General features: G+C 36.8%; 1 protein-coding gene across 6 annotated transcripts in view; it reads left to right on the top strand.

Moving 5' to 3' along the window:
- SMARCA2 (SWI/SNF related, matrix associated, actin dependent regulator of chromatin, subfamily a, member 2) overlaps positions 1 to 22,221 on the top strand; it is a 120,857-nt gene that overhangs the window by 93,983 nt on the left and 4,653 nt on the right. For 5 of the 6 annotated variants that reach the window (XM_039567257.1, XM_039567254.1, XM_039567256.1 and 2 more), the window contains 3 exons: positions 6,993 to 7,210; positions 18,534 to 18,639; positions 19,905 to 20,006. In XM_039567257.1, coding sequence (XP_039423191.1) covers positions 6,993 to 7,210; positions 18,534 to 18,639; positions 19,905 to 20,006 — 426 coding nt within the window. Of the gene's footprint in view, positions 1 to 5,076; positions 5,185 to 6,992; positions 7,211 to 18,533; positions 18,640 to 19,904; positions 20,007 to 22,221 lie in introns of those variants that run through there. The other variant, XM_039567259.1, reaches the window with a different exon arrangement.

Here is a 22,221-nt window from a genome sequence, read left to right as displayed (position 1 = left end):
TCGGAAACAGGCTATTATTCTAAGTGATGGGAATTCTTCAGCAGCTTATCTAGTTTTCTAAAACAGAAGGGAAGAAGATTTGGGAAACACAAACAAAAAACCCCACCACAACTAAACAGTTCAGTAATGAAGAGTAAGAAGATGATATCAATAGTTTCTGGTATAGAATTTTTTTTAATTCCTCCCCCATCGTTCTGTTGCTCCTTGATGAGGTTGGCTTGGTCAAGAGGTTGTTAAAATTAAGTCTTCTTAGCAAGACATTTTGAAAACTCTCTTGACAATTACAGACCTGTAGATCTTCTCAGAGTGTGGCTGAGTAAATATAGACCACAGAATAGTGATGATTTTTTGGTAGTTCCACATTCAGGTACTTGACACAGTATGTATTTTCTCAGTGCTCTGATTGGTTAAGCAAAGTATCTTTATAGTCAGCATGATACAGTTGTTCCTTTCTATGACTCAATTCCTTCTCTCTAATGGAGCACTTTCAAGGTGCTCGCTTAGCTGGCAAGCAGTGGATCCTGGCATCACGAGTAGTTAATTGTGCTCTTCAATTTCTCTCTCCCCAAAGTTTTTGAAAATCTCATTGGTGCAAAATCAGTTTGAGGAGTTCCATTTAAAATCACTGTTTGCCTTTTGGGGAAGGGACAAATGAGACTAGTTACAGATTTTTTTTTTTAACCGAGATTAGTAAGATTTCACTTTGGAACAAAAGAAAATTGTATGTGCTTGTCAGTGGGGTTTGTCATAACTTAGAGTTTACTGGTGCTGGCTCTGGATGATGCTTTACATAATAATAATAATACTGAAGATGAAGCTTTAGCATTAAGATACCTTATATCAAGATTAAGTATTAGGATATTTGACCTGAAACAATTTTCTCAGACCCAAAAGAAAACACTGAAGATAAAAGCTTTGATCCTATTAATATTTTAAGTCAATACCTATTTTTTTTAATATTATGCATGTTGCTTTGGTTGAAACCATTTCTCTTTAAAGATAACTCATACTCTTGCATGGTTATATCAGGTCATTTTGACACCAGTCTTTAAGTCAAAATGTAGGAAAAAGCTATAATTTACATTATTGTTCTCCTTAATGTCTAAATATAGGCAGCTGAAGTTTCAGTGCAAATAATTAAGCAAGTATTAATAATTTTCAAATGTAAAACAGTAAACAGTCTGTCTTCTCTTGCCTCTTAAAAAGATGCTGGTTTCGATGATGTGATGACACAGACTCTTGATTGATGAACACATGGGTGAAGTTTTTTTACCGTATTACATTTACCGTATTTGGTGGAAGTTCAGCCTATCTGAGAAGACCAGATGTATTACAAGTTGATTTGTTTTTGCAATAATTGCATTTTGAGTTTTTAGAAAAAACAGTACTTTTATGAAAGCAAGTTAGAACTGGATGTAGTAACTAATTCTTTGCCTTTGACAGATTCTGGTCTATATTGTGTTTTAGTTTAGTCCCAGAAAAACTAGACTGGTAAATCTGTAGTGCAATAATATCGAACAAGGAGAGGAAATGGAATTAAAATAACTCTTCATCAATCTTTATAATTATTTTCAGGTATTTATTATTGCACTGATAGAGTATCTTAAGGCGTTTCATCTAATTGTCAAGTGTTAATGGCATTCTTCCTCACAGTCTTTATCTTGTATACTGACCTCCCCGTTGTTGCATAGGAAGATAAAAGTACAGTGTAAGGAAACTTGCTCTAGAGAGCCAAGAAACAATTCCAGCATGGGGAAATTAGAAGCAGTCTCAGATGTCAGGAATGTTAATGGTAAAAAAATAAGCAAAAGAGCTGGATTTTGAAGAGATCTATTTAAGAATGTGAACTGCAGTGTGGAAAGTTGAAGTCTTCATTGGTCGTGAGATTTAATCTGAGAACAAATGTAAAATAAAGAATGGTAGGATTTCAAATAGAGCAAGACAGCACAAAAAAAAAAAAAACAAACCCAACCCAAAAACCAGGAGAACTTCTCTTGGATATCAATACAATATTCCAAGAAGGATCATGTTGAAGAGAGAAATTGGTAAGGGTAGGTAGGTATCATTTTAAGGCTTTCAGTGTTTATTATTAGCTGTCCATGGGGTTCTTTTCTTTCTTTCTTCTCTTCTGATATGGTAAATGTGAACTTCATTTTGCAAAGCAGTCATCTGTTGTTCATTACTGCACTACTGACATGTTTTTTGGTTTTAAGTACTTAACAGCCCTTAAACTTAATGCCTTTTGGCCAGTAGTCAGTAAAAGGCCCTGTTAAGTTATTTGTTGTTCTCAAAAAAGCTCATTCTTTTGGAAGTTTTATGTGAGTGCGTTAGTATTTATGTTCAGGGAGTTGGCAAGGTCGTATGTTTTTTCTGTTCACCTATGTTTTATGCGCTTTCTATTGAAGTATTGAGTTTAATTAGCATGTTAGGGTATTTCTTCACATGATAATGTTAGTTACAATAGCTTTCTTTCAACTTTGCAAGTTGGAGAGACACAGGGCATTCATGTTTGAAGGGATGTGGCAATTCTCTGAATGTTCATCTCAATGTAAATTGGAGAGGGACACAGGAAGAGTTTGCATGTCCTGTGTTCATGTCCTGTTTCATCTGAACAGCATCAAGCAGACTTACTGCATGGCGCCCTACCACTTCTGCTTTGTGTGTCCAGTTTCTTAGACTATGAGTAGTACCAAAAGCTTTCACTATATCTGAATTTTCTCATAACCATACTACAGTTACTTCCAATCAAAGGAAAAATAATTATGTAATACAATGTTTTACCATCTAAACAAGACAGGCCTTAGCCACCAAAGCTGATTTTACGATGGGTAGCTCCACTGATCATTCTGTCACCACACCTGAGTTACATGATTCCTGTAAAATTATTTTAAGGCATATTAGCTGTGTAAGGCCTACACAACTATTGTCTTGCAGAACACAGTTGTGAAATAAAACTCAGAGCTGTTAGTACCTAGTCCTTACTTGCATCTGTGATTCTGAATTGAAAAGGTATTGAGTCTCAGTGCTATGTCGTGCTCAACAGAAGTTGTTAAGAATATATCTGTAATGTCCTGTCCTTCAAATGGAGGAAAGAAACAGTTTGCATTTTATCCTTACTTTGTTTCTGTTTGGTGCTCATGTATAAATGTTGTATCGATATTCCGTAAGAATACTTTCACCTCAAAACAGCTATTTTCCTTTAGTAAAGGTGAAAATCTAATTGCAAGCAGCAATAGGAAGGCAGACTGTCTCAGAAGTAACTTCTGCTTGCCTCCTGAAAAACACACTTTTGTTCTTGGGAGGTAGAAGCTTCTTTTTGGAGAAAGACAGTTTTGATTTCTTTAATCCATGGGTAAGTGTGCTCTTACCTCTTTAGAAATGAAATTGTTTTGTGTACATGGACTAGGTTACAGCAATATGAGTCAGAAAAGCAGGAACATTTTGTCAGTACAGAACTTAACACAGGGTCCTCATATTTCACTGGCATATTTGCCTTTCATGAGATGCCTGACAACTTGCAAAATTTGACATTGAGTTCTTACAGCAGTCTTTCAAAAAAAAGAGGTGTCCAGACTTCTTTTTGGGCACTATTTTGTCCAGTTTCCTTAAGGGAAGGAAAGTGTTCAATTTTTATTAGTGTACCAATTTCCTTGACTCTCTTGCTGTTCACCTCACTAATCCAGAGGCATTTGAGCATGGGAGATGTCTGTGTTATTTTGCACTCTCACACAGCCCATCATCTGTCAGGAACTGGAGATTTGTGCCTGGGATTTGTATCATTATCGTACTGGTAAAGGTTGGGAAGGGCATTCTCTTCAGTGTGGCACTTAAGGCTTAGAATAGTAAGCGTTTCTAACAAAGAGCTCAGTCAGATAAATTAGCTTAATAAATATGTTGTTGCTAATACACGCTTGGATCATATGCACAGAGCATTAATCTATCTGCTGATAACTGATTTATTTGATACAGTTTTAAGCCATCTTTTGAGACAGAATAAATCATACAGGTTTAGTTCTAAATGTTATTGTTTATATACAAAATACATATTTGTCCCTTGAGAACTGATGTTAAGAGTCACAGTAGCAACATTTTTATACTGCTTGTATTGTCAGACTGATTTTCGAGTGGGGTCACTAACGTCTTAAGGACGGATGTCTGAGTTTACATTCATGCATACACATTTTGAAAGTTTAATATAGTAATTGATTGATATATTACTGGTTAAATAGAAATTTTAACATTTGATGGTAGATTTGTAATTTGCTAAGAATTAATTTGCTACCTGCTAGTCACTAATTTTAAGAGTGCAAGAGTATACATTAGTTTACTTGGGCTTTTTTTTTATCATTTGTCTTTACTACATTGCTATATGTAAAATTTAAAAAAACCCCAACTTTTCACTTCTAGCTTTTCTTTTTGGTAATATTTATTTTCCAAAATGCTGCCTACTCTAAGCAAGAATTTTATTCAGAATTCTAAAGTGAGATGTTAATAAACTCTGTGATGACAGGACCACTGTGATTTCTTTTTTGTGGTAGAAAATCTGTCAAGTGAGCAAAGATATAAATATGTTGTAGTTAAGTGAAGTTTTCTGAAGGACAGCAAAATGTTACCAAAGTTAACAGAATGATGACTTGGTTTGTTTTTATTTTTTTCTAATTTATTGTAAATCAGAATAGATTTTTGTATCAGTTTCAGTAACCAAAACTTGATCTGTTCACTGTGGAGGAATAGGAATATGTTTTCCGTAATGAATGCATCTTTAAAATGCATGCAACCAGTCTCAGTTTTAAAATCATACATGAAACTGTCTGATTGTGCTATTATTGTTATAATGATAACAAGAATCCGTAACTGCCCAGCTAAAAATCTAATTTGAATGCCTAGAATAGTAAGGGGAGAAATATGATAAGTAGTTGTCAATATTAAAACCAGCTGAAGGAGGAAGGCGTCAGGCCTTGTAGTAGGTAGAATGAAACAGCAGATTTCAGTATCCACAATCCTTTCAGTATTAAATTTTCAGTAAAATAAAATTACTTGTATATGAAAACATAGCCTTTCCCCAGCTCTCTTTTTTTTCCTGATCAGCTGATGAAGAGACTAGCAGCTCGCTGCTTTGCTGGCTTGTTAATTTTATCCCCACTAACTGTGATTTCCGATAGCCGGCCTGCTGATAGTGGTAAGGTAAATATCCTTTTTCATTGCCGTCTTGAAGATTCAGTAGAACTACATCACAGGCATGTGTAGGTGTGTAACACATCAAAAGTCGGTGTTCTCCGTGTTTCAATGTACAACTGAGTGCTTGAGGAGAGCAATGACATTAACTGTTGACAGCCTTGCATGCTGTATTTAGTATTAGCTTTTCTAGCTTCCAAGATATGCAGAGAAATTTCCTTTTCTTAATCTTCATTAGTCTCAGTGGTTTATAGCGCATGTCCTGCTTTAGCCAGATGAATATTAATGAATTTGTGTGCAGATTTTTTTTTCCCTTCTCTTTTCTTCCTAACTCATCAGATCTCGAGCCTCCTTCGTAGTAGATATCTGAATGCTGTGGAAGCATGATGTAAATTGTCTTTTGATTATTAAGGCCTAGTTTCAGGCTGTCTCTCAGGATTCTGCTTTTGTGTTTGTCTGTGGATTTGCACATCGGAGGATGCATAGGAAACAGATTTCAAAATCCCACTGGTTTTTTAAACGTCAGCTTATTTTGTGTTATGCATCAGGTTTTGTTCACAAAACGTTTTTGAAGAGACCTTGTACACAATTGAGAAAAATTATGTCTGGGCTGTAATCACTTTTTTATATTGATTGTTATGCTCACATGATCATAAATATTAGCCATGTTTGGTGCCGTGGAGAAATGAAGGTAATTGCCTTAGGATTAGAGCTCTTTCAGCTACGAGAAAGGATTGATTAGCATTTGCATGTACTCAAGGCAATATTGAGAAGCAAAAGCGACAAATATCAACATCAGTTAGGTTCTGAGAAAGCGTTAATCAGAAAGCCTTGAGTTTTAAGATTTTTATATTTTATTTTATTTTATTTTTTATTTTTAATTTCAGTTCTCTTATGACCTGGTACTTTTATTTATTTTCTTTTGTTGGCTTTCTCAAATCACAAAAAGTTCAGCTTCTTGCTTTATGACATGGATAGTGTGTGTGAACAGGTTCCCTTTATTCATAGTTTGGTTTTTTGTAGCAATTTTTTTATCCCTCTGCATAGAGCTGCTGGGTCTGGTTAAAAGCGTATGTCCAGGTAATTGAAACAATTGAAATTAGTGTTCGTTGTGTGTGACTGTGTGTATGAATTGGGTTTTGGGGTGAGGTTTTTGCATCCCACATTATGAGTGCTGTTTACAACAAACCAGTGTACTGTCAGTGCTTCTGCCTACCTCATGGTTACTATTCTAGAAGAAAAGTATACATTTTAGAGATTATTTTAACACTTAGGTGATCTAAAGGTTGCGTAAAAGGTTTGGAAGAGAAGATGGGTTGTTCCTGCCTAAAGTGTCTATTCTGTGTGTATGCACAAAGAGCTGTGTGTGAACTGGCTTTGGGAGCTGAGCAGGATTTGGACTGTCCTGTTTGAAAACATATGGTGTCTAAATCTGTTTTGCATGGAACTGTGTAACCCAGAACCAACACTGATGTGAAAAAATTAAAGTTTGTTGTACACTTACTGAGACAATTCCACAGGCCATTATGTGTGAAACTCTGATTTGGTGTGGAATTCAAAGTTCATATAAATAACGTGTGTATTTAGATGATAGTGGGATCCTTAGGACAAATTAATATTTAGTATCTCTTTGATTGCCAGTAACTCAGTTTCTTGTTGTACTCTTGTTCGTAAATAAACTGAACATTTTGAATTGAATTACATGCATCCCATGGAGTTGCAGGGGTTTTTTATTGCTGTTTTTAAATATAGTTTTTTATTTCCCTTTGCAATATCTGTTTTGTTTAAAAATCATACTTTTTGAATATGGTTGTCAGGCAATTGAAGACGGCAATTTGGAAGAAATGGAGGAGGAAGTCCGGCTTAAAAAGCGAAAGAGGCGAAGAAACGTGGATAAAGATTCTGGGAAGGAGGATGGAGAGAAAGCAAAGAAAAGAAGAGGCAGACCCCCTGCAGAGAAGTTGTCGCCCAATCCACCCAAACTGACTAAACAAATGAATGCTATCATTGATACTGTGATAAACTACAAGGATAGGTGAGCTTGGAGACAGTCTATCTCTATTGCATGTGCTCTCTCCCTTCCTGCTGATATCACTCTTTACATTTTATAATGGCTTCATTTTTTTCAGTCTTTAGAAAGACTTGCTGACATGGCTTTTCTGAAAAGTAATTCCTCTTAGGACCTGATCCTGAAAGTCTCACACTTCATAGGGGTTTTTTTTAACACCCATCTGATAGAAAATTGTTGAAACACAATTTTAAAAAGTAAGAAAAAAGTAAGCATAGAGCTCTTGCTTAGGTATGAAGTCATTCTGCTCAGGATATGTACTTAAGAAAATACAGCTTGAGCAGGGTTTTCCTTCAATTTAGTGGTGCAGCATGTGTTGAAATTAATCTTTTCAAAGACATGGCTACAGATTTATTAATTCAAGTTTACATGGGTCTCACAATGAAAGACTGAAAGACTGCCCAGAATGTTCAGGGCTCATATCATGAGCATCAGAGCTGCCAAAAGAAAAAATACAGAAATACTGAAAATATGTTGTCCACATGAGAGATGGAAGCCTGTTTGTCAAGAAAACCCCATTTTCAGCATAAAAATATGCTAAATATTTGGCCTTTAGGAAAAAAGTATTCCTTCTGATGGAAATGTTATCTGAAGACTTCGGTTTTGCATATTTTCAAACCGCAAATCACCTATGCTTCATGAGCAAGAAATAGAGAATTAATTAATAATGCCTTTGAATCAGACTTGATTGCAAACATTGTATTTTAACTCAGTTTGTATCTACCAAAAATCAGTAAAGCCTTCTTGTGTGTTTATCCCTTCTTTGCTGTACATTGAATTACTTAGATCATATAAGCACCTATTATAAACTAAGTTAATACTAAATGCATTCAGAGAAAGTCCGGAAGTACTTGCTCGGTGACCTGCACCTAGGTGTAACAATATATTTTTTGCCTGTAAACAACTTTCAGTCTGTGACTTTTAATGGCAGCTTGAACGCTGCCTTTTTTTGGAGTTACTGTTCTGGCTCTGCCTGTACAAGGGTAGTTTGGGTGGTACTTGGTAAAGCACACACTGCTGTGATCCATGATTTTTTTTGCACATAACTGTTAAAAGAACCATTCTGTGATCTGTGGGGTCTTTCTAGAGTACATCAAAAGGTATTTTATTGCATCACAACAGCATTCATAGCAACAAACAGGATAAGCAGCAAGCTGACTACAATCTCAGTATATTTAGCTTGCCATGACTCTCAGCCAAGAGAATAGCTGAGAAGGGAGAAGTGTTTAAGTTCACGTGTTCCAGTCAGGGCTGCAAGGAAGCATCTCTGCCTTTTAGATCCTTGGCCTTGAAACTTCTCCTGAAGCCAAGCACTTCTGATCAGGGTATCTCTCACTTTTAAAATAGCAAACAAAGTTGCTTCTGCTGGTCTCTAGTAGGGGATAGCTACTGATTGTAACTGATAGCTTCTGGGGAGGTTAAGGTTTTTTACCTGATGTTCATGCCCCAGGAAGTTCCTATCTGATTTCTGTCAAAAAAAGTTAACAACTGAGCTATTATGTTGTGACAAGGCATAGTGTTTCCTCTCCCAGGAGCCCACATTTATGCAAGACAGAACTGGTTCCCAATTTAAAAAGTGTATGGAGCTCTATTCCATAAGGAATTAAAAATGTGTCTTGAACTGAGCTCTTCAGTGCTTTTAAGTTATACGGAGGAGTTCCAAGTTTCTGCATTCTGATTTTTTTGTGAGCTAGCATCAAACCACCCAATACTATGAAAGAACAGAATTACAAGTTTAGGCATCAAGAAACTTTAATATCTTAAAATATTTGGGGTTAACTTTGCTCTAGAGTTCAATTAATACTTTCAGGATTTGCAGCTTTAGAATTAAGTGGCGTTGGAACCCTTCAGCTTTGTTGGGGGTTCATGTTTGTTCAGCTCTGGGCTTTTGTGTGTGTGAAGGCAATTGGGGCAAGTATAGAGGGACAGGTTAATTGGAAGAAAAGTAGGCCATGAGTTTCATCTGGGGAAAAAAAAGGGTTTTCATGTATTTAGTATTTGAATGCTTGAAATCATCTTTGTCTTTAGCTTAAATTTTCAGTGCTAAGAGATGCTTCATTTTTTCTTTATGATAAGTCCAGAGGGCTCATCCAGACCATGGAGAACTGATTGTGTCCCAAAAGGTGGTCAGGTGATACCCATCCAAAATCATACTGAGTTAGGCCTGAGTTACTTTGTCAAAGCCAATCCTACAAAACTTAATAAGTTTTGTGCAGTTTAAAGGGCAGCATGAAAAAAAGTAAAAAGAATACATTACTAAACTAATACGTCTTTGAGCCGTTTTTTTCATATTTTCCCTTGCTTTTGAGAAGAGTTGCTTGTAAATACAGAACCACTTTTCTGTTCTTATTAACGCTTTAAAAAAAAAAACAAAAAACAAAAAAACCCATAAAATCCATGGTGCTCACAAAAATCTAAAATGCTAGTTGGCTGCTTTTCTGTGGTGACACTGCCTAATGTTGATGCAGGGAAGGATTCTCCAAGTGCTTTCCTAACTGTCTAGTACTTGACTTCAGTTGTAAGCATCTGGTGACAAGGACCATCCTTTCCTTCCTTATGTAAAAAACATCCATCAAAATTGACTGGGTTATCTATGTCAAGGAAAGCTAAAGATTTCAATACAAACAATAAGCTCTAGTAAATAGTAATTGCACAGTTCCAACTTAAATGTGAAGATCAAAACTAGTTTAAACAGACATATTGGCAATATTTGAGGTAAATTTTCAGTGTGGAGAAGTGCAACATACGATTCTCTAAAAAGGAAGTCCAGAGGTAGTTATCCCAGTACTTGTAAACCTCAGTTAAAGTACTCCATGCAAGAAACTGGAAGTTTCTTGTCTGCTGTTTATCTCTGTCAAGTCCTTAGTGCAATTCCAACCTTTTGATTTAGATTTTTCTCTTTTATGCAGTACAGTTTAGCAATCCTCCAATTTCCTTTTATTCCCATTGTGAATCCCAATGTGATGCTGATTTTAATGAAACATTCCATTGACAATAAGTTTAATAATTCTTAGAGACAAATTTACAAGTGAAAGCTGATTTTCTTTGGATATTTCTAGAGAGCTGGAAACACACTGGAGGAGAAAAAACTGCAGTAAGATTTGACTTGACTGGCAGGCAGCATTAATTTCCTGAAATTAGGGTATCTGGGGTGTGTCCAATATAGCAAAGAAAATAGTTAAAAAAAGAGAAAAAGGACGAAGATGGAAGACACTGAGAATGTTCAGCTTGGACTGCTTGAATGCCTTTGGTGTGAGAGTTGTTGAGGTTTTTTGTCAAGTTGACAGTACTTGATTCTTGCAGCCTCTTTTGCATTGGATTCCAGTACTGGGTGATGTGCTTCAAGATTTTCTTCATATTGATAGGCATTTCTTTATCTTATCTTCATATTTATCTTTGTTAAACTGGAAACAGATAGCTGATATCTCAATCTGAAGAACTGTGGGGTACATGCTCCAAATCATTAAGTAAAAATTACAGTTGAATTCACTACTCCCTTTTTAAACAGCACCTGTGCTCTCATTACTCAGCTTTCAGTATCAAACTGTAAACATGTAGTGGTACTATAGATGCAGATCCTTTTTTACTCTTCTACACTGCTTTGCCATCACAGGGAAAGCTGAATTAATCTAGGTTTCATCCATACTGGTTTAAAATGGAGAACAGATCTTTAATGAAGCAAAAGCAGGAGAGAAAAGATGGTCAGAATCCTCTGAGTTCTAGTCATCTGATCTAGTGAAAGATGTTCCTGCCCACCCATGGCAGAGAAGTTGAACTAGCTTATCTTCAAAGGTCATTTCTGAACCAAACCGTTCTATGATTCTATGATTTTGCTAAAGTATTTTTTAGGGTACCACAGGAACATTATAAGCTAATATGAAAGAAAGAGGAGATCTAATATCTCATTAATCTGAGTCAAAAGAAGTAAAAATATCTAATTGAAGGCACTGTTGAAAAAGGAACTGCTAAACTGGAAAGAAGATAACAAAAAATTTCTTGGAGAATTTGTGTTGGCGTAGATCACAATATATTTATGATACGTAGTAAAAATGAGCAGTGTCCTGGCCAAAATTAAAACATCAGTAGTGGTGTGATAATCACAGCAGACTGGACACAGTTAGGTCTGGAGTAAAAGAAACGGCATGAAGTAAAGTACCTCAGAGTGCATTATATGGTACTCACAGACCAAAAATAAGAAACTTTTCTTCTGATTCAGGTGTCAGTTCAAGTAGAACTGACAGAAAAAGAATTACCTGGGCAGAGAAATTATTGATTAAAACCAACTATGATCCATCAATATTGTCCAGACATAAGAAAACAGGAGCCTTACTGTGATGCTGTGTGGATGTGGATGCCTTACTGTGTGGATGTGGAAATATTCATTATGGGTGTATGTCATTACATGTGATACTGTTAATGCTTCTGAGTTGCTGTATATAGTACTTGAATGCTTTTCCATTCAAAAAAGATTAGTTTACACTGAGACAAGTGTAAATAATTATTTCAGTAATAAGTAGCATGGGAGAGCTTTACAGGAGCAAACAGGTTGGTTTGTTTATCCAGTCTTGAGAGGGTAAGATGATTGCTCTTAATAAATTCACCTGGGAAAGAAGGGAAGCATAAACACAGGAAGTGTAGAAACACGTAAAAATACAAGATGGTGGTCACAAGGTTATACGACTGGAAGCATTTATTAAATCACACAAGTTTTAATTAAGAGTTTCTGTAATCTTTCCATATGGAATAGTAGGACAGAAATAACTAGATAGATTTGGCCTTCGTTCCTTGATTTAAAAAGTTCTATGTGATAAACCAAGACCCTAGATTCAGGGACCTGGAAACATATTTCCAGTTACACATTGATCCTGTTTCTCCCAAGTAAAGTATATGCATCATCTTTGCAGACTCCATTTGCAGTGCATATTAATCTGAGATTTTGTTGCAATTACTTATTAAACTAAGATTTAAGTGCCTTTACACCCTTGTACCTTGTTCTAACCTTGCAGTGTAAAACACCTGTTTAGAAGAGAGCAAGTTGCAATTCATCAGTCTGACATTATTGTCACACATTTTTCTAGTTCCCAGTCTTTTATTTTGTCTTGCTTTCCCTCTAAAATTAGGAATACCCATAGAAATGAATGTCATAGAATCGTATGTTATGTATGTTATGTTTTCACTACACAAAACCAAAGAACCACAGAATGGGTCAGTTTGGGTGGGACTACAGCAGATCATCTGGTTTAACCTCCCTGCTCAGACAGGGTCATCCCAGAGCATACGGTACAGGGTTGCTCCCAACATTTCTTGAATATCCACAGTGAGAGAAACTCCACAGCCTCTCTGGGCAATCTGTTCCAGTGCGTGGTCACCCGCACAGTAAAGCAGTTCTTCCTCAGGTTGAGGTGAAAGTTCCTGTGCATTGGTATCTGCATGTTCTTTCTCATCCTATTGCTTGGCACCATCAAATCAGTTTGGCGCACAAAAAGTAGTTTGTATGTGCACTTAAAATGCTTTAGCCTTTTGAAAGAAGGGGCAGTTTTATTGCTGATAGAAATTCTTGTCAGAAAATTCAGAATAAGGAATTTTTATGCCAGATTTGAGCCCTAGCTGCTGATCTGCATCATACGCATGCAGGCTTAAAAATTATATTTTTCCCCTTGTGATGGTTTTTCTTTATGGTTTATTTCAGAGGAAGACAAGCTGTAAGTTTAGCTTTCTTTTCCTGATGGTTAAAATTAAGTAGAGAAAATGAATCATACTTTATTCTGGCAGGATTAGGGAAATGATTGTCCCTCTGTAATCAGCACTGGTGAGGCCACACCTGAAATCCTGTGTTTTGGGCCCCTCACTCCTAGAAGGATACTGAAGTGCTGGAGTATGTCCACTACCATGAGAAGGGTAATGGAGCTGGTGGAGAGTCTGGAGCACAAGTCCTATAAGGAGCAGCTGAGGAAGTTGGGGTTTTTTAGCCAGGAGAAAAGGAGTCTCAGAGGAGAAGTTACTGCTTTCTACAACTGCTCCCTGAAAGACGTTCAGCCTCTTCTCCTTGGTAACAAGTAACAGAACAAGGGGAAATGGCCTCAAGTTGCTCCAGGGGAGATTCAGACTGGATATTGGGAAAAACTGCATTGAAACAGTGCTCAGTCATTGGACCAGGCTGCCCAGGGAAGTGGTAGAATCACCGTCCCCAAGGTGTTGAAAAGGTGTGAGGATGTCACACTTACTGGTAGACTTGGAAGTGCTGGGTTAATGGTTGGACTGGATGATATTATAGGTCTTTTCCAACCTAAATAATTCTATGATTCTGTCATTCATACCTTGTAATCCTTCAACTTCCTTAAAAACCCACTGTTTACTTCTGCTTTGCGTCAGAATATAGTGTTTCCTGTCTGGGTTCCAGTTTGCTACTACCACTAGTTTGCATTAACTTTGCATAAATAGCAACAGCTGAATTCAGGGGTCCTAGGATGCTGATAGGTCTGTTCCATACAGTGATTTCATTTGTTTCTCCACCTTCCATCTGATCTGTTAATAGATTTAAGGTAAGGACTTGCATAGTGTACCAATTAACTTCACAAAGTCTCCTCCTGGTATCATGTAGCTGTTTACTACATTCTAATAAGGATATAAAAAATTGAAGGGTGAAGTTTGTGTGTCTTTTTCCTGCTTGGCAAGAGACTACTCCTGTCTGTGGTGTTTAGCATTTTGTTCACTGCATCATTAAAGCCAACATGTTGAAATTTGTGCCCATAGTACTCTTAATTTTGATGACATAGCTCAAGGTGAAATGGATTTTATTCAGTCTTTTCAGCTGTTTTCTTAAGTTGCCGGTTTTTAGCTGTTGTAAAATGGTGAGTAACGCAATTAGCCATTACTGATCTAACTGTTGGTAATTAATTATGCCAGCTGATACTCTTGGGTATTCAAACACACAGAGTAAGTAATTCTTACTTATATCCAAGCCCTAGTTATGGAGTATGTAGCCATATGTCAAACGCGGGAGTTACATATTTAACTATTTTTACCCACTTCCATTTCAGTGGTGGAGACAGGTTTACCATGTACTGCTGTAGTCAGTTCCAAAAAGGAGCCATTAAGCACTGATGAAAATTAATCATGTCCCTACATAGCTGAGTTACTGTTGAAAGTCACTATGCCAGCTCTTGTCATTCTCCTCCCCCACACTTGCTTTTCTTTTAAATACCATCTTTGTTAGTTGCATTTGATTCAAAGTTGTAGTTTTCAAGCCATGGTTCTGTTTGTGAGCACTCTGACTTGGGCAAGCATGAAGGACTCTTCATTCTACCCACTCTAAATTTACTTTCATTATTTGTTAAACGTTTGAAATTTGCCGGAAATACGAGAACATCTTGCAGTTTCAGCTTCATAGTTACCTCGCCTTTTGAAATCAAAGGAGAGAGTCTTGGTAGTAATATACTTTTAACGGGCCTGTGCCAGCTGTCAAACAAATAGAAAAGGAGCCTCATACAAACGAGGTTCCTGCATTTAATTTCACCAAAGACAATACTGACTAAAAGGGTGGAATTGTATGCTTGTATGCACCTTGTAAGCAGTTTGACAGAAATGAAAGAAAATTAGAAACATTGCACACAAATATTTTTCTGAGCAAAACCATTTTTTAAATAAGCAGTATTTCTTAATGCTTTTTTAACTTGTGCAGCATTCAAGTGATTTAATGTGAGCACACATGGGACTAGCATGTTGAGCTGATGCAGTAGCAGTGAACTGTCACTCACAGTTCTTTCACAGTCAGATCTTTTAATTTATTCTGCTCCTTCTTCCTTTCAGCACGTAGCCTGCTAGTTGCTAGGCAACCATAAGTGATTTTTTTACTGCGCATGATTTTTATGTGGTAGTTGTTGTGGTTATTATTTTCTAATAAATGGGCAAAAGGATTAAAATCAGAGCTGCATTAATAATTACTACTTTTCTCTTACTGTATCCACAACACAGCAATTTGAGATTGTTAGAAAAGATTACATTCATTTATAGTATGGATGCACATGTACAAAAGGAGTGCAAGATAGTACTTCTTTGTGTAGGTTCTATAAAAATGATAGAATAAGCTGTTATTGATCTGAGTAGACAAAATCAGGCTGTAGTCTTCTGTCATATCCTTAATGCTTTTTTTTAATGGCCTTAAATGATTTTAGTAATTAATTACATCAAGCAAAAGCTTAAGGGTTTTCTATGGCATTCTTTAGTTTAATAGAATAGTGTGAACAAATCACAGCTGGCTGTTTTTGCACCTGGAAAATAGAATATTTCTGTTCAATAGTTTATGAGTTGTATTTTTAATATGAAATACCATATAAGGGTGGGTGTGTTGGTGTAAAAAAGAGAAAAAAATACAGCCATGAGATTAAAAGCTATAGTCATCAGGAGCTGTTTCAGTAGGACAAATAGGCTAAACATGTTTTAAAATTTGATCAGAATTTATTGGTGTCTGTTTCCTTTTTAATGAAGTGTTTCTATTCAGTATTAAACTCTGAAGCACAGCTGAGGATACCCCAGCATCAGTGGTTCAGTAATTTTACTCAAATAGAGATTTCTGTTAAGGCTGCTGAAATTAAAACACAGCAGTGATAGTCCTTCTGTACAGCTAATCCACATTCATACTGTACCAAGGTGCAGGTAGGTAAAGTTACAGTGTGCCATGTAATGGTGCAACAGGATACTGCTTTGTTTTGCTTTGCTTTTTCTCAGGATCAGTGCCTTGCTTGTATAAGGTGGGCACTGATCACTTAATGAATAGTTGAATTCCCCCTGGGCTTCTTTATAATGCTCCTAAGGAGTCCAAATGTTTTGCAGATGCAAAACTCCTTTATAGCATTTTATTCTCATTTTATAAAAGGGGAATATAAACTTAGATTTTAAGATACCATTTGGGCCTCAGAGATCCAATTGCTGGTTTTCATAGTGTTGTGTATGTTCAGAAGAAATTCCATGGATCTCAGGTGCAGCTGTTACTGCTCAACACTTCCTTCTATGATCAAAACAAAAAAGAAAATGAAGTCCTCAATTTTCAAAGAAATAGAAACACACATTAGTTTAGTCAGTTGTATAGAATGTATTTAATGCATTGCTTTTCTTGTATTGCTTCCAGTTTCACTTTGTGAGGGTAGTCTGTGATGCAGACAGGTTCTGTCATGCAGCATGACACAGGCACACAGGTCAAGAACAAGATTGGTGCCTTTAAATCCATTGTATAACCACTTGGATGGGGAAAGTATGAAAGTAATGAATTTGTGAGTCCATACCAAAGGAGATAGCAGGTACAGTGGCCAGAATTTCACAGTTACTTGCTGGCAGGAGGGAAATTTTAAGACTTGGCTGTGAACAGCTACCTGGCCATTTTATGCTTGCTTCTATTTTAGTAACAGGATGCTTCCCAAATGAATTAGATCTGTTGGGTGAAGTTGCTAGTAGCTGCTGCCGAGGTGCCAGTGGTCTCTGTGAGTGTCTATCCCAACAGCTGTATAGAGTAGATAGATTTCACTGTCCTCTCCTGCAACAGGGACGCACCGTACGCCCACTGCCTTGCCTCACCTGCAGCGACCGTGCCCAGGAGCGCACTCAGGCGTGTGCCACAACCTTGCCGAGACCAAGGAGGCATCTTGGCAGCTACTGCTGAGCAGGCAAGGGCTGCTGCTGCTGCTGCAAGTCAGACACAAATGTATGGGATGAGACAGAGGCTTTTGGTTTCTATGTCTGCATTGAATGAAAAAATACTCTAGCTGCCAGTTGGTCCCAAGATTTTGGTAGAACAATGCTGATTAGTAGTCTGCAGGTAGAGTATTTAGATTATCATCCTCTGTGATGGAAGGAACAGCATTGTCCCAGGACCAAAATGAGAACAACAAAAAATTGTGCATTAGGTGAGCACCAGATACCTAGGAAGTGAGGAAAATCTCTTTATTCCTGCTTGTTCATTAATCTGTCAGGTCCATGAGAAAGATTGTACCTTCTCCAATTCTGATGTTATTTCAGGCATTAAGAAATGCATGCTGTATAGTAAGCATTTGTTACTTCCATAAAGGTCAGAGCTGTTGCCATCTTTTTGCTTTTTATCATCCTTTTTCTCCATTGCAGAATTCCTTTAGTTAACCTGCAATTCCGTTTTAGTTTAAAGTGTCTGATAAGGTCCTGCACCACTCTGGAGGGTGGCTGCAAGAGAAAGCTCAGGTGGATACCCGAACTTGGTAGCCTTCTTGCCCAACTCCTGTGGAGTTTGGTGTTCCTGAGATACTGTCTGAAAATTCAGCTGAGAAAGCAGGGCATTTCTGGAGTAGCTGTGAGAGAAGGAAGCGTGTGAATTGCACTGAGAAATGCTTGTGAATGCTGTGTGCAGTTCTTCACAGGAGAGCTCTTTTCTGCTACTCAGTGAGAAAAATTGGGGGGAAAAGAAAACCAAAAACAAACACAAAAACAACTAAGCCCACAAGTGTCATCAGCACATTTCCTCTCGAGGTGACTTACAGCCACGTATTATTTGCAAAATGACAGGTAAGAAGATTTTAAAAAGATTTCAATATGAAAGTGTTAAAATAGCTATTAAAAAAGGATAAACAATGGGAACGTATGGGAATCTTAGAAAATTCGGATTCCTCTACGTTATAGGCAGTGTTCTGAGAGTATAAAAGTTTTATAGATAATATATCACTTTGTTTCAAATGAATGAAGAAGTACAATTGGCAGTAGTGTTTTTCAATATAGTTGGAATGATCTTCCCAGAAACCCAACAGTCATTAATGGAAGTTACTCATTTTTTGTTGTTCTAACATCAAGTTAGTCTAATAGCAGTCAGCATATAGTATAATGGAAATCAGTATGGTTTGCTATAATGAGGAGTTACAAGATCAACTATATAGTGATCAAGAAGAAGATGACAAGAGTGACAGAAGGGAGACTTGCTAAAAATCACTGAACAAAATTAAGGAAACAGTAAGAGTGTACTCAGCAAAAGACTGTGGAAATCAGATGCAAATCCTGATTCTTCTTTCATAAAGCCTCTTATACATATTCATCTCTAATGATGTTAGATGTGAATGACGTATTTATGATACGTTATGACAACAGTTTCAAATTCAAAAATTGTAAGTTAATTATTGGTACCAAATTTAAAAACCAGGGTTCCGTTTCTAATTCTTTGAAAGAATAACTGTGATTTTATTTTATTATTTTAGTTTTTCCTTATTAGATTGTGCATGTGTGTTTTGTGAGAAAGTTGTAGTCGTTCTTTTCATTATGGCTTTGTTTTTCTCAATAGTTCAGGACGGCAGCTAAGTGAAGTTTTCATTCAGCTCCCATCTAGGAAAGAACTACCAGAGTATTACGAATTGATTAGGAAACCAGTGGACTTCAAAAAAATAAAGGTAAGGAATGAAGGAATTTTGGAAGTGGAGATCCTTCCATTTCTTCTTGCTTTACGCAGGGGTGAGCATAAAGCTGTTTTTAAAATAACAATATGAATATTTCATGCACCTGTATTGGTGGAGTAGATTTTAAACATTGTCACACACCTTGTAAGTAATTTTGTTTAGTGTATATTGCCGTATATCACTGTAATTTCAAGGTCAAATCAAACTATAGTAGTGTGACATGAATGACACGCTCAGAAATGACATCTCGGTGCCTTTTTTTGCAAAGACCTAATAGTGAATCTGTCAAGAGCTCTGGTAAAAAACACACTGTTTGCAAAGATTTAATAATTCTAGGGCAATATAGCTATCCCTACCTTTAAAATCATAGAACCATAAATATCCTGGGTTGGAGGGGACGAACACATATCATCAAGTTCAACTCCTGGCTCTGCACAGGACACCCCAAGAATCACACCAGTGCCTAAGAGTGATGTCCAAACACTTCTTGGACTCTGTCAGGCTGGTGCTGTGTCCCCTGCCCTGGGAAGCCTCTTCTAGTGCCCAGCCACCCTCTGGGGGAAGAAACTTTTCCTGATACCCAGCCTAAACCTCCCCTGACACAACTTCAGGCCATTCCCTCAGGTCCTGTCGCTGTCAGGACAGGAGAAGAAAGTGCAGCGATCAGTGAGAGAGAGAGATCAGTGCCTGCCCCTGCTCTTCCTCTCATGAGGAAGCTGTAACTGCAATGAGTTCCACTCAAATCTGCTCCTCTCCAGGCTAAACAAACCAAATTAACTCAGCTGCTCCTTGTACAGCTTCCCCTCTAGACCCTAGCCTCATATCTTGGAAGAGCCAGGTCAGATCCAAACAGTGTTTGGTAGATGGGGTCTAGGTGGCATGTTGCACCTTAGGTGATGTTGTAATTCTGTATCTTTCACTTGTGTTACAGTTACTTTGTTTCTTTTCTGGAAAGACAAAACTGGAACTTCTTTTACCAAAAGAACTCTATTTCTCTTGCTTTTAACCCTTGCAGTTCACAAAGAAATTGCCTAATTTTTGCTGCTTTACCTTGATGCATTTTTTGAGTACTACTTTAACAACATGGTTGAAGACTTTCTGTGTTTTAAACAGATCCTTATCTTGATGCTTAGGTAAATTTTTTTAAGAGAAAGCCTTTAATGTGTTGACTCATATTAATTCAGTGTCCTCTCTGCTGTTCTTCTTTCTGCACCACTGCCCATTAATACTTGTCTTCATTTCCTCAACAAATGCAACAGGAAAGAATTCGCAACCATAAATATCGGAGTCTTGGGGATTTGGAGAAAGATGTCATGTTGCTGTGTCACAATGCTCAGACATTCAACTTGGAGGGATCTCAGGTCTGAATGAGTCAATTTCTGTTGAACATACAGGTTTCGTCTATCTAATGTTTTCAGTGCTTGTTGATTATTATTTTTGTATATAAACTCTCTGTTTCAGATCTTACTTTGAGTAGAGAAAAATGTCCACATTCTTAGAATCCAGAATTCACTGGACACTGCTGCAGTGTGTATTTTCAGAAAAATTGGTTTTAATACTAAATCTGAGATCAGTTTTTTCTGATATGTGTGTACTTTAAAGCTGCAGTTAAGACTTTTTGAATCTCTGGTAAAAAGCAGTATGTGTAGAGTGATACATCAGTTTAGGTTTTCCACAGTGGATCACAGAAGGAGCAGATGTAACAGTATAGCTCTAGGACAGGATGTTGAGGAAATACATCATAGAAAACTCTTCAGTTCTGCTCATGGAAGATAAAAATTCAAGGTTGTTCATCAGTATATATAAAGCTTTTCATCCTCTGAAGCCTCTGGTTTTTAAAATTTTTTTATTGTTGAAAGGTCAGTGTCCATTTTAAGAGAAAGTAGTAATAAATCCCAGATGAGTCTCAGAGGCTTAGAAGGCAAACTCATCTCAAACAGATGTTTTGTACACACTGATGGGCTCAGAATTCAGAACAGGGTGCTGATCCAAAAGGAAATACTATGAAATCTTGATGATAGATAAGATAAGAAAGATAAGAGACCGATGAGAAAGTTGTCTCACAATACAGTGAAACACAGTCTTGGATGATTATTTTTACATATGAGGTCCAAAAAGTGTGATGCAAAAACAATATTCAGTCGAAACAGAGACCATGAAGACAGCTTCCATAACGTGCAAGAGATAAGAAAAGATGTTAATAGAAGCCTAAATAAAAGTAAGCTGAAGGATGCTGCTGCCAATAACAAATGTCTGCTTAAAATTTGTAAACATTAGTGATAACATTTAGCTAAACTGGAGAGTTTATGTTAAAATTCGAGAATTAAAAATGAGTATGGAATTAATTATGAAGAATTGTTGGATTCAGTTCATCGTTTAGTGATTATTTTTGATATCAAGAGACAGAAAATGCTTTCTGTAATATGTACATGTGGTATTTTTACTGTCTTCAGTTATATGGAAACAACTACAAATAAATCAACTGAAAATACTTTTTGAAGTAAATTAATTATGTTAGAATGCTTAGGACAAAATTTTGCTACGTGTCCAGATGTAAATTTTCAGTTTACTGCTTATTCATATAGCAGTAAAACTGCTATAAGTATCTAAATATGACAAGATGGGGGAAAAAAGTAAAGGAAAATTAATAACAAAAAGTATGACTGAAACTTCAGAAGATGGTAAGAATTCGTAGAGTAGATAAAAAGAGGTAAAGAAAAACCAGTATTGAAATGGGAAAAATAATGAAATCATCAGAATGACTCAACCTGCTTATGGAAAACTGGTCTCTTGTTAGGCAGAGGTGGTAGAATTGAGAGGAATAATCCTGAGTGGACAGAAGTGTTAGTAGATATTGCTACTCTGTTTGGAAATAACATGGCATGTATCAGTGTTGTAGTATTATTTTCTGTTCCAGAAATTAATTATTAATGACCAGACCTAATATTACTTTTTATAGCACGAAGCCCAAGTAATTTGTGTCTAAGATTTTTCTTTTTTTTTTTTTTTTCTGTGAAGTTCTCACACCATTCATTTTGATTTCCCCTGAGCTGCAGGATACTTCTGCAGTAGTCCTCCAGTTTTCCAGGCCTCCTTGCTACCATGTGTTCTTTGTTACAGTTCTGGTATAGCTTTGCTCTGACATACCAATTGACTTCAGTAAATTAGGTTACTTGTGTGTGCACTCAGAATGAAAGGGCTAATTCAGGTTGTTGTTTAAGCACACAGTGACTTCAGGTGTTCTCTTAGTGTGGTGCATGCTGCTTTTCCTTGGAGCAAAGCAGTTCCATCTGAGATGGAAGCTTGTTCAGGGTTTTCAGGGATAGAATGACTTTGTGTGTTAAGGCTTTTGTCCTCAATGTTTTGGAAAGCTTACCATGTTGTAATGGTGAAATGACACACAGACGTACAGGGTTAAAAATGCCATGTCAAACAGAAGATTTCTCATTAATGTTGTCATTTGTTGAGAAGTTCTTTCGTTGTTACTTCTCCCTTTTTGAAGAAAGTTCTACTGTCATTGTTGCTTGGTTTTTTGAAACCTGTTAGAATTGGGTTTTTGTCAAAATAATAACATTT

Source organism: Corvus cornix, chromosome Z (genome assembly GCF_000738735.6).
Source record: "Corvus cornix cornix isolate S_Up_H32 chromosome Z, ASM73873v5, whole genome shotgun sequence".
Classification (NCBI taxonomy): domain Eukaryota; kingdom Metazoa; phylum Chordata; class Aves; order Passeriformes; family Corvidae; genus Corvus; species Corvus cornix.
The sequence above is the reverse complement of the archived record's forward strand: the minus strand, read 5'-3'. Positions and strand labels throughout refer to the sequence as shown.